The 13871-nt window shown below is 34.8% G+C and overlaps 1 protein-coding gene across 4 annotated transcripts in view; it reads right to left on the reverse strand.

The window, feature by feature from the left end:
• LOC134531097 (polycomb protein Sfmbt) overlaps positions 1-13871 on the reverse strand; it is a 225055-nt gene that overhangs the window by 148906 nt on the left and 62278 nt on the right. For all 4 annotated transcript variants that reach the window (XM_063366638.1, XM_063366639.1, XM_063366637.1 and 1 more), the window contains exon 5: positions 11713-11955. In XM_063366638.1, coding sequence (XP_063222708.1) covers positions 11713-11955 — 243 coding nt within the window. The remainder of the gene's footprint in view (positions 1-11712; positions 11956-13871) is intronic.

Raw genomic sequence — 13871 nt, forward strand, 5'->3', positions numbered from 1 at the left:
GGGTAAAGGACCACAGGAAAAATTTTAAAAAGGAGAAATAAAAACTATAAGAGGCAATAGATAAATACTTAAAGAGACAATACATATATAAATACTCAAAGAGGCAAAAGAAAAAGGAGAAATGAGTAAACATGAAAGTTGATGAAGAGAAGAGAGTGTGTTAGTAGAGAAACTAATCAGTAGAGATGATAGAAAATAATTAACACGTAATAGCCATGAATTTATGCCATAAACATGTTCATTAGGGAGAAAACCACATAACATCAATAACAAGTGAATTTCCGCAACACCATTTTCACGCTTCTTTTCAGAATTTGACCAATGTTGTTTTATTTGGAAGCCATCGACATCTACTACAATACACATCAACATAGTGAAATGATGCTCTCTTCTGTACTGACAAAATAATTGCTGGAAAATTGAGGTTAAAAGTAGGGTTCTGCGAATATTCGAAATTACCGAATTCGAGTTCGAACTTTTTGATATTCGATTCATAAATTCGAATCGAATTCATTTTACAATAATTCGACTTGACATCTCCCTCCCCCAATTTTAAAAGAAATGTAAATGGACGATTACATCTTTCACTTACAAAAAATTATACATCGAAACCCCTTATTTACGTTACCGTTATTTACGTTTTCACGTTATTTGAACCATTTTATTTCTGTCCCGTTTTAACCTCATTGGATGTAATGCAATGAATTCCCGTTGTATACAACGCGCCTATTGCTTTACGCAGTTTACGCCGTTCGTTCTGATAAAACTGCTTACTAACTTAATTAATCCTATTACAAAGTAATCTGATATGTAAATCGTGTTTTAAAGACTTTTTTAAAAGTTAAAAACTTCATCTTAAACGTCTCGGGAGTCGCTTTATACCGCTTATAAAAACGTAAACAGCACCAGTTTGGTTGTGTTGATTCCTGTATTCCTGTATAGAGCGCACGCACGTAGTCGAAAATTGATGTCGATAGCTCGCAGACTGCATGCACGCGCGCGCTCTGTCAGTAACCAAGTTAACCCGTACGATCGTTATGCGTATAGTTACAAATCACGTTCTTGTTACGGGTTTCTGTTCTTTTTTTTACGTTGAATAAAATGGTTTTATTGCATCACTCATTAATTTAAATTATTTAGCTTGCTTTCGCAAAGTCTACTTTTTAAATAAACGTACTTTCCATGAAAAGGTCTTGTTTTTATGGATTACTTTACATTCTTTTTTGCATAATAGCATTTTCCGTTCTCTCTTACCCGAGTTTTGGAATAAACAAAGCCTCTTGTAAACAAACATTTTCATTGGCTGCCGTCCGCCGCGCACATTATTCGTGCCCAAGAAGTAGTCCCTTGGTTACGTACCATTTGTAAGTATTTTTACACTACCTTTTTTATAACAATTGTTGTTATATAGCATTATAGCGTTTAAACATTAATATCCAATACAGTTTAATGTGTCAGCAAGTATTTACTTACAATTATGTTAGCAGATGCTGTGTGTAGTCTACAGTTGATACACGGCGCAACAATTGTATTTCGGATTCGTGCGCGCACGGTTTGTTATGGCTGACGCCGGACAAGGTTTTGTAAAGCACAGAACGGGAAAGCCTTTGAAAAGTGCACAGAAAACTATTGTGTTGAATGTTTTTTTAAACATTTTCAGACAAATATTCGGATCGTCGTGTGAACGATATCGCGAGTTTAACTGCGGAATTTACGAGTGTTTCGAAGAGCAGTGTGCTTCGTGCAAGAAAAGAATTACAGGGCACTGGGGCATTAACAACTCCCGGGAAGAAAAGGAAACTTGAGTATCCTGTTATCAAAACTTGTGATGATTTTGTGAAGACGGCTTTTAGGCGCAAAGTGCATAGTTTTTTCTTCGCAAATGAACCACCTACGCTGAACAAAGTGCTACGGTGCTTCCTGTTATATTACTTCGCCGTTATTTTATTAGCACCGACTGTACTGAAGTGTGTGTGTTGCAACTAGAACTAGTGCTTGGCACGCAAGAAGAATTCAGCCTATCACTTGCTGACGCGGCGCAGTGATACAACGGTGTTTGTTTATTTCAAAACTCAGCTAAGAGTGAACCCACGGTCTCACCCCTAATTATAAACTTGATTTTAGAATAAAATGTGCATTGCTTACGCGATAAAAACGGTAAATTTTTTTTGACGTGATTACGTCTAATAAATCGACGCACACCGGCTACACGCACTAAAAAGTGTCCCGTTACGCTGTGTCCCGTTACGCTCATTGTACGATTGCGCCGCATCTATCTCTCTTCCACTCGATTGGAACAACAATCGATTTGACTTTTTCGAGGCGCATTAAACTTGAAACACTCCCATTCGTTTCCTACTTTTCCTATCATCGTCCTATCCTTAACAGAATAACACAGATTGGAAGAAGTTAAATAGCAAACATGTATAAAAGTTATAGTTAAAATAATCTCTTCGTTAAAGTAATAAACATATTTGAATTAATGAGTGCAAATAAAAGTAAATTCATCAATTAAATTGTAGATTTAATTTCACTTCTTTGTATCTATACAAAGTAGTGATAATTCAATAAAAATTATTAAATTTTATTCATTAAAGTATGCAATCATTTCATCAATGTTTCGTTATGATGTCACGTTAAACTATCGTCCGTAAACCGACTTTACAGACAACCATTTTTTTCTCTTTTGTACCACTTCCTTATGCTGTGATATTTTTATTAATATTTTTATCCTTGAAAGTTAAACATGCTAAATAAGGTGGCAAGTGAAGAGAGTTTTCTCTACAGTAGGCAACATAGTTACCAGCCGCAGAGAATTGTTGTTGCCGCACCATGTCGATGAACTCACCTTTCTCCATGACAATTTGAAATGATTTGCGAAGTGATTTATAGACATATATATATATATATATTTTTTTTAATTTTTGAGAATCTGGTTGTGCTTCTTCAAAATAGTCTCACTTTAATTTTAGTTACTTGATTTAAACTGTGAATTATGTGACAAGTTTTTCAAAGGAGGTATGTTAGACATTTTTTATGATCTACGTTATTTTAAAATTATTCCCAAATTCGATTCGAAAAAAATTTGAAACTCGTGAATTTTTTTGAAATTCGATTCGAACTGAAAAATCACAATTCGCAGATGTCTAGTTAAAAGACACAGTGTCATCAATTCAATCTTTACGTATTGTGCAGCATGTCGTACAGCTACCCAAAAGTAGTAAATACAATGAGGAATTTCATTATTAAAAATAGGTAAAAGCAGTATAAAGTTTCAACAAAAACTATATAGCAGTGTTAAAAATATGTAAAAAAAAATTAATAACAACCAGGTCAATTTTTTGAAAATTATTTTCTCTATTTATTTTTTTAAACAAATACATATGTATACATTATATTAACTTGCACATAATAAAACAAAACTACTTCATACAGAATATAATTATATTAAAGTAATTTTAGTGCACTTATCTTGCAGTTAAAAAAAAAATATGTTGCTAATATATTTTATATTGACACGAATGTGGGAGGCAAGGGCGTGACACGTGCCAAGTGCCTAGTGGCCCCGCACAACCAATAACCTCACGCATGCATGACTTTGGGGATTATAGTGGCCTGGCCTAGCCAGCACCCCTGCCATCACACCCTCCTTCCTCAGCGCTGTTATCTTTCCCTTAGCAGCCTGGGAATTCTGCGTGGAATGGCATAAATAAATGCCATTATTCTGGATGCTCTGAGCGTTGGGTCGGCCCAGGATGATGCAACACGTCACAACCACTCCAGCCTGTTCCAGAAAGACTGCCAAGGGTATAAAAGCAGCGACGCCGGCCTCCACTGGAGTTCCAAGAGAGTGAAGTGTGAGTTCAGCGAGGATGACGAGAGACCCCACCCCCCCACCCCCCCGTTGCGAGTGGCGCGATGCAGAGCTACGGGACCGTGCGTGTGTGACTGAGTGGCGTGAGACTGTGTGTGTGGACAGGTGTGAGGTAAGGGGTGAACCACTGCTGATCCTAGCTCCAGTGAGGAGTGCGAACTGTGGACTGGACAGATATTTAGTGATTTGTGAACATACATTAAGTGTGGTAATTTAATTAGTAATATAAATATTAGTAGTAAATCAAACTGTATACAAATTAAGTGGACTATCCTTATAAACCTGTTTACCTCACTCGTAACATTTGGTGTTAGAAATGGGATAGCCCCAATTAAATGATTTACAAATAATTAACAGTGAATTTTTAAAAAAAATTAGAATTTAGATTTAAGAGATTAAAATTGGTCTTAGGAACTGTAGTTAGTTTAGAGAGAAGTAAAATTAGTGTTTGATTTGAGTAGAAGTTTATGTTAGCTCCTAGGTGAAATTATAGTGTAAAAATACGACAGTAGTGACAGCGACACTTTAATAGTGCATATTGACAAGAAAAATGGCTGCAGACAAACTTAAAAACATGGCTTTCTTGGCCAAAATTAGTGATGGGATTTTCGATACTTCGTTACCTCGATACCTTTGATACTTGACGGTATCGCAAAGTATCGAGTATCGAAACTGTAAGTTCGATACATTTTTTCGATACCAGAATGCTTGTTCATTTGTATTGAATTATGTTTTGAGTCGCCATCGTACAAAATACAACTACAGTAGAACCTCGATGATACGTTACCATTTCATACATTTTCCTGTGTCATACGCCGATTAATTTTGGTCCCGTGGAATGTACTATAGTATTTACAATGGTTTACTTTCCCGGAACACACACTTATAAAATCATTAATTTCCCATTTCATACGTTTTTACGAAGTGGAAAAGTCCTAAAATTCACACATTTTTTTTGTTATATTCCTCCTGATAAACTACGTTTTATTGCTTTTATTTTGAAAAAGTTCATTGTTTACCTTTGCAAACGTAAGAAAATAACTTTATAGCACCATAGATATGGATAGTATCAGGAAGACTGCTCACTTCGCTAGTAGCATCAATGGCCAGCACCAAGCGAGACTAGTGGCGCAAACTAGCAATGATTATGAAAATGGTGCACGCGCTTTACCAAGGCACGGATCTCATATTTTGTGCATTCATTAATCTTTGAACTGAATATACCCGTTTGTTACTGTTTTCTTACGATCGGATTGTTTTGTATTTTACGTTTCTCAAGTTAAAATTTTATTGAAAATTGTTGTGTTGCATAAAGTTGTAGCATTGCACAATGAGTACGTTATATATATATATATATATATATATTTTTTTTTTTGGGTCATAAGAATATTGATTAAGAATAACTTTGATATGAAAGATAATAATTATTTAATATGTAGATAAGGGTAATTGTTCAGAGCTGTTAAGAATTGTTATTAATTACTTTGGTTGAATTTCATGGAAAGCCTTAAAATACTTATTTCCTTGAGATACTTCATTATTAATTTGAGGGTTAACTCCAGTTCGTAATAATTAATTTTGATATTTGATAATTAATTTCAGTAATTGTTTTGGTTAAAGCAGTATAGATTATAATTTTACAGGACATCATTTTTAAACAAAAGTTTCTAATATGGTATGAATTTCAACTTTTTTTACTAAATTTTTAACATTGTATTTGAATTTTTTGGGTAATTTTATATTCTATTGGATATTGCTAGTGTAATATTTTGAGAATAGTCTGGAAGGTACAGAAGGAAGAGCGGACAGGCGCGACACTCTGGCGCCAGAAAGCTATTTTTCACTTTGTAAATGTGTGTTTGGGATTTACGCGTCACGTTGTACGCACAGCTGTAGCGACCGTCTGGAAGGGTCTCTGGAGGCTACCACTAGCCAGCCAATCAGGGCAAGCCCTGGCGTCAAGAGATGTGCCCGTACAAATTTCCTTATATGGTCATGTTTTGGAATTATGTGCGCTGATTGGTCAGTTGGCCCACGGGGTTGCCTCCCTTGTTTTCAACTTTACCAGGGAAGGTAATCTCATCGACCAAGTCACTTGTTGCTCGATCGTCGCCGAACTCGGTCGCGTCGTTGGCAAGTCGCAAGTCAATAAGAGATAATTTAACGCCTAGGGGCTGGGGCCAGGCCGTATTTTTTCAACTTAAGTTCATTGTTTTTCGGATTAATTAACTAGAGTTTTAGGCCCTAGGCGTCGGCATCGGCCCGACTTCGAGTGATTTCGGTCCTCGATCGACGGTACCTTGAGTTATGTAATTAACCAAGGGACATTACTAAGTTTTTTTTCTTTGGCGAGTGACAAGACTCCTTAACCATCAACGACAAGATGTATGGTGCTGTGGTATGTATTTGGACCTCATCCTATCAAAATTCAAAGACATCGTTAAAATTTGTATAAGAAAAGACAAAAACTGTGCAAGTAACAAAGTTTTTCTAACAAAATTCATTTGTAAAATTGTGTACTGAGGCCATGTAACAATGAGAAAAAACATTTTTTTTAAAGAAATAAACAAACATAATTTAATAAACTCTTTTATTTCCAAATAACGCAGAACCTCAGGAACATTGTTTGTTTTGTTTTGTTACGTTTCTCTGTGTTCTTAGCCGGGCAAAAACATACAACGTAACAAAGTTATTTGTAAAATGAAACAAACAAGCAAAAATTTCTGATTTTCTTTTTACAATAGCCTAATTTTTTTTATTTCTAATTCTGGCTTGGTGACTTTTCCCCACCTCCAAGAAAGGACTTCAAAACATTTTGTAAGGCCACTGTTTCTCATGTCAGATTTACTTGATTATGGACTGTATTTTACATTTCCCGTGGTTTTATTATATTTATATATAATGATGAATTCATATCTTTCATTAATATAATGTAATTATTTACACATTATGTATTTAAGTTTAATCTGACATTGTGCTGGTATGTTAGACTGAGAAAAGTTTTTATTATTGCCATTCCCTTTTCATACACCATTTTTGTGCCCTCCGTTGAAAAGTGTATGACAGGGGTTCTACTGTACTAGAACAGCTTATAAGCCGTAATTATGATAACCAATAGGCTTAAATCAGAATAAATTATAATTATACAAGTCGTTATTGCAACTTGCCAATAGTAAACAAACGGTAAAGAAAGGTTAAGAAGTTTTTGTTTTGTGTTCAAGAAGGTACGTTTTTCGTACGTAACACTTCCGACATTGAATTCACAGGAAATTTGGAAATTTTTTTTTAGAAATATTGAGCACTTAAAATTCACATTAATTGACTCCACTCGCAATCCGTCGCAATAGTAACAATAACACGCCTAGTAATAACAGTCAACATCATAGAGTAAGTACGTGTCTCGTCTCTTGTGTATGGTAAGTACCAGAGTTTTGTATCGGGTATTATGAATGTTTTCAATTGCCACGGTCGTATAGTGACGTAAATTGGCGCCACCAGCGCAAACTATCATTGTTTGCGGCAATTTTATTTAAGAGAGCGGTATCTTTATTTACATTTGTTCGCTGTAAAAAAAAGTGGACTGGAAAATAAAGGGCTAACTCTCTTGAAGATAGTTTATATTTCGCTTCTATTTTTTATATTGATTTTTATACTCAAGTCTTTAAAAATGTTTGCAGTTTGTAATTTTGTAATAAAGAGGGAATTTATACACTTTAAAACTAATTTATGATATTTGTAATAATTGTTACTTAATGGGAAAATATTTTTCCTTGGAGTATCGAAAGTATCGAACTGAAAAAACAATACAGAATTGAGTATCGAAAGTGTGGTATCGTCCCACCTCTAGCCAAAATGAATAATAAAATGGATAATAACCAAGACGAAATAAAGAGTGAAATGAAAAACTGCCAAAAAGAAATGAAGAGTGAAATGAAGAACTGCCAAGAAGAGATTAAGGACAAAATTGATAATAGCCATGAAAGATGAAGAATACAATGAAGAACTGTTAAAAAGAGATAAAAAATGAAATAACAGACACAAAGAGATGAAGGCCATGAATACTGAAATCAATGACATGAAGAGAGGTCAGGAAGAAGCGTAATGAACTCAGTGGCAGCTCACAAATAATTAAAGAAGAAGATGTATGAAACCAGTATTCAGTTGAAGCAAAAGTACAGTGATTGGAACAACATCTAGCTCAAATCGAGCAGACCACTGAGTAGCAGCTGTAACTGAAGAACGCAGACGAATGATCAAGGAAACTACAGCTGCTATGAAACGGAGGAATTCTTCCGGGGAAGTTAAGGTGGCACTGCAAGCGGCCACCCAAAATTCAAGCCACCACCTTTGATGGCCAATCGTCGTGGCTGTCTACAGGCGACAAAGTGAGGCAGCTGCTCAAGTGCATGGCTGGGATGAGGAAGAGAAGACTACAGCACGTGTCCTGGCACTACAAGAATCTCCATTCGTGCTGCTTCAGACCATACCAGTTACTGACCAGAAATACTATGGAATTAATATTAGTAGAGGCCCTTGAGCTGAGGTATGGCAACCGACACATGGGCAAAGTGTACAGTCACGTCAACAGCGATCTTCAGAAACGCTCCAAAAAATTGAAGCCAACATTGATCAGCTCGTGCACCCAAACTACCCAGAAGCACCAACGAAGTTCCGCCAGCAGGTAGCCACCAATGCATTTATAGACCGACTCAGAGATGCTGAGGTTCAGAAAACTCTTAGTTTGGCTCGAAACAAGAAGAGCTGCTATTTGGAATATAAAATTATTTTTACAAGCTAAAATATTCAACCGTTAGCATTCCTTAGCATTTTTTTAAGTAAATTTGAAACCAGGGCTGGGCCGATCACTAAATTTGCCGATCATTCCGATACCGATCATTTGTGTCGATGACCGGCGCCAATCACTGATCAGACAAATTAAGAGTTATAGGTATAGCTTGTTTGATGTTAAAAATAAAAAATCTAAAACAAATTTTAATGAAAAAGTTACCTTATGATAACTTACCATTTATTTAACACTTCTGACAGAAGACAATTTGTTCATTGGTTTTTAAAAATGAACAATAATATAATAATGTAAGCTAAGTATTTCCTATTTCTAGATCTTCCCACCCCACAAACCAAAGTACCCATACGACACTTTTCACAGGTCTTGAAAATAAGTGCTTTAAAGAATCACTAAAATAGACGTCATCGGACTATGACCTGACCATAGATAAACACACTACGGCATATATAAATACCAGCAGTGATCCAAACTGTGTTCCAATATTGAACTAACACTGGCATGTATCAAAGTTTTTCTGCTCGTTCCCCCACGTACTGATATGCAATGAAACACACCCTAGAGGATACGAAAGTTGGTTAACCTGCAGGCGAATGTTTTTTTTTGTATTTTCTGGTCAACAAACAATATTCTATGGCTGTGGTTTCGTAAGTGCAATAGATGTAAGATAAAATTAGTATTATTTCATAAAAATAGAAGTGTTTATTGTGAATTATTAAAAACTCCGTACAATAATGGTTTGGCAGGTTTTAAAAATACCCATATGCAAATTAATACAGTAGAACCCATATCATATACAATTTTCAACGGAGGGCACAAAAATGGTGTATGATGCTGGAAAGTGTATGAAAAGGGAATGGCGATAATAATTTTTTTTTTCAATCTAGCATACCAGCACAATATCAAATTAAACATAAATACATGATGTGTGTAATGTAATTATTTGCTTTATATTAATGAAAGGTATGAATTCATCATTATATATACATACAATAAAATGACCAGAAATGTAAAATACAGTACATAATCAAGTAAAACTTAAATGAGAAACAGTGGCCTACAAATTGTTATAAAGTCCTTTCTTGATTGGGGGAAGGGGGGGGGAGGGCTGTGGGGAGGAAAAGTCACCAAGCCTAAATTAGAAAAAAAGAAAAAAAAAAAGGATATTTATTGGAAAAAAATATCAGAAATGTTTGTTTGTTTTTACAAACAACTTTATGCAACAGAACATTTTTCAATAAAATTTTAACTTTAGAAACTTAGAATACAAAACAATCTGATCGTAAGGAAACAATAACAAACAGGTATATTAGTTCAAAAATTAATGAATGCACAATATGGAGTGTGCACCATTTTCATAATCATTGCTAGTTTGCGCCACTAGTCTCGCTTCGGTGCTGGCCATAGATGCTACTAGCGAAGTGCACACTCTTCCTGATGCTATCCATATCTATGGTGCAGTAAAGTTATTTTCTTACGTTTGCAAAGGTAAACAATGAACTTTTTCAAAATAAAAGCATTAAAACGTAGTTTATCAGGAGGAATATAACAAAAAAAATTTGTGAATTTTAGGACTTTTCCACTTCGTAAAAACATATGAAACGGGAAATTAATGATTTTATAAGTGTGTGTTCCGGGAAAGTAAACCATTGTAAATACTAAAGTACTTTCCGCGGGACCAAAATTAATCGGCGTATGACACAGGAAAATGTATGAAACAGGAACGTATCATCGAGGTTCTACTGTATTGTAAATTGGTGTTTTTGTTGATACGTGATTGTAGGCCTGCCTTAGTTATTTTGTAAGTACATTTGAAACGTAAAACTTTGCATTTTTAAGCTTAATTCAGTATTTATTAATTTTGATTTAGTATGTAATGATCGGCGTTTGGTGATCGGTATATAAATTGCAGATCGGTACCAATGCCGATGTGTTAAAATCGGCCGATTATTGTGATCGGTAATCGGCATTGGCTCAGCCCTATTTGAAACCATACATAACATTTAAAGGTGTGTTCAATTAAATACCATCTTAATTATTTAGGTTTTTAATGTTAAAGAAGGTGCATTAGTGCTCACGTATCAAGGTTGAATGCAAACTAGAAAACTACTTATTCACATAGATAACTGTCTAAGGTAGCAAATTATGCAAAATTATTTTTAATATTTTTTTTGTTCTAATACCATGTTGCCATAACTATTTTGTAAGGACAGCATTGTCATACTCAAAAGAATTTTATCAACTGTAATGAAAATAAAGAAACTGTTAGTTTAGGTACATACATTAAAAAATACTGTATAAAAGTTTTAACTGTTTGTTAGGTTAAGTTTGTAGTGAAAAATAAATAAATAAAAAAATAAACATGGTGTGTGAGACCCTACCTTAAATAACTCTACTTAATAAAAATTACAATATGAAAGATGAAACATCATAATAGTAGATTCTAAAAATTGACTAATTAGGACCTTAATTAAAGAACCATGTTGTAATAAAACAAAATATGAATGTTATGCTTATAGAAGCTAATAACAGAAGAAGGAAAAGGTGTCTGCCATGCTACGATTTATAAATGCTATTTTCCATCACCTCTACTAATGAGTAAGTAAAAGAAGAACGATGTATTTAAAGGAAAATGTATTGATCACAGATGGGAGATAGGAGAATGGGTAGTGAATGAAAAGAAGGTGGCAAAACAATTAGAGGGATGGTAAAATAAGAGGAAAAGAAAGAAATTGTTGAGGTAGACATTAGAAATGAACAAGTTGACAGATGATGATGAAAAAGAAGAGATAGTGAGGGGAAAAGTAAAGAGGAAATCATAGGAGAAAAAAAACATATATATGTGTGTGTGTGTGAGGAAGAACATAAGGGGGGATCATATATATATATATATATATATATATATATATAGAGAGAGAGAGAGAGAGAGAGAGAGAGAGAGAGAGAGATAGTACAAACTGTTTGTGGCTTAGGTTCCACAACAGAAACCAAACTACAAACACACTACCTGAAAGAAAATTCAGAATAAACTTACATGTTTGAAACAGGAAACAGGTGTGGCAACAAAGCCAACCTCAGACAGAACCTCCTTGCTCCAAGCATTGTTCTTGTAGACGTCAGATCGATTCCGCTTGCCAGGAGGACTGAGAGGAGGCTCGTCCATGCCCGGCAGAGGGAGAATATACTGGGTAGGCATAGACGCAGACTCAGGAGATGCCATTGGCTCAGAACCCATTAATTCCTTCATTGTGATATCTCCGTTGTCCGCAACATCACGCTGTGAACAAGCTACTAATATTAGAGGTGTACAACGTCTGCCTACTTGTAAGAAATACAAGCATGCAATTGCAGTTAAGATAATGTTCGCAGGCTTTCACGGCCATTGTCTGAAGTAGCTCGGCTTCAGGGTTGTAGCCGTGTCCTTGGCGAATAATTCACCGACGTTTTCAGTCGACATTGCAGTCGCGATCGTCAGGGAGCAGTTACCTACTCAGTGAATTATTCCCCAAGGACACGGCTACAACCCAGAAACCAAGCTACTGCAACCATTATAATACTTTAAAAAGCAATGTTAAAATATTAAAACAGAGGTAATAAACAAAATAATTTTTTTAATATTTCAAGATACTCAGAAAATGTTTCAGGAACACAAAAAAAAATTCCCATCAGGCAGAAAAAATTTACAAAATTTTCGGATGTTTTATGGTTATTCATGTGGAATTTTTATTTTCCACTACTGCAATGACATAAATTAAGAGAAAAATAATAAAGATAAAGACTGATTAAACATAGTTGGTCAGAGACATAGCAAACATGTTGCTGGCTAACTTAATTTTACCTAAAATAGGATAAAAAATATATTAGAATTGCCAGCAAACTGATTAGTCTTTTTAATTGTCTGCAAAACAGTACACAATGCTGTACCTACCCAGTGGTTAGTTTCATTCTAAATGTAGCGATGGAAACTTGCATGGATAGTAAAAAACATCCAGCTATAACCATAAGGAATGACTTGGGTTATTCTGATAATGCAACATGTTTTTTGAGTAGTAGATTTACACAACAACCATCCAGATGCACAATCGCCCCCACCCCTTTAGCAATGTAACTGCTGCTGACAATGTATCTTGACAACTCGGGCAATTATGTTTTCTAAATGGATTGACAAAAAATTGTATTTCACAGTGCAAAAAAAGTTCACCCCTTTAACCCAAGCACCACACACATTCTTCTCTTCATAACATTCCATGCCTCGCCCGCAAGCACAAGCGATAACACAGAGGTATCATGGTGCTTAACCTTCTCAACCTCTCTGGAATGGTAAATAGTTAATGCCACGTTTAATACATTAACATTTTAATGGAAATTCCTTTCATATTCCTTATTCAATCAATTTCAAATGGACTTAGCACTCATTAAAGATACAGTTGCACTGTGTTTATGCTTGTTATAGAGACCGTAGGTGGTTTCTTGTTATTTATTCTTTTTGGAAGTAGTCTCAACCAAGCTTGTTGCGAAAAATGGCATATTTCGACGTACAGGAATTGGGTGGATCATTCGGTCCAAAATTTCTATTACGACTGTCCTATTACAACTCAATTCTCGGGAAACGTGAGGAGTTTTAACAACAGGGTTTTACTGTACTTAAGAAATTTTAATCATTTTTTATTAAGCAAGAGCAAAACTAAAATAGCACTATCATGATGCTGGATGTTTGGAATTCTCCTAGTCTGCTATGCCAGCCATACATTTCTCCTTATAGGAAACTAGTGTGTGTCCCCGTGAGAATAATCGCACAGTGATTTTTTACCTTTAATTATCACATCAAAAAAATTATTAATCCTGAAATAGTTATTGTGATAGAATAAATTAGATTATTTATGTCAGTAGTAGTATAAGTAATTTAATTATTACCTGTGTTTTTGATAATGTATTACTAATATTCTAACCATAGGACTACTATATAGATCTGTAACATAGTTTACTGATTAATTTTGCAAGTTAGATGTGAATTTAAAATTTATATGAAATATCCTTAAAATAGTATTCCTCTCAAATGAATTAAACACACTCCTTTAATTTATCCTCATGTAATATGAATTTAAATGCAATTATGTAATTCAGAAATTTCTGAAGATATTTTCTTTAATTTTAATTAAAACTACCGGTAATTATTGTTTGTCAAATTAACAA

The sequence above is a fragment of the Bacillus rossius genome, chromosome 3 (genome assembly GCF_032445375.1).
Source record: "Bacillus rossius redtenbacheri isolate Brsri chromosome 3, Brsri_v3, whole genome shotgun sequence".
Taxonomy (NCBI): Eukaryota; Metazoa; Arthropoda; class Insecta; order Phasmatodea; family Bacillidae; genus Bacillus; species Bacillus rossius.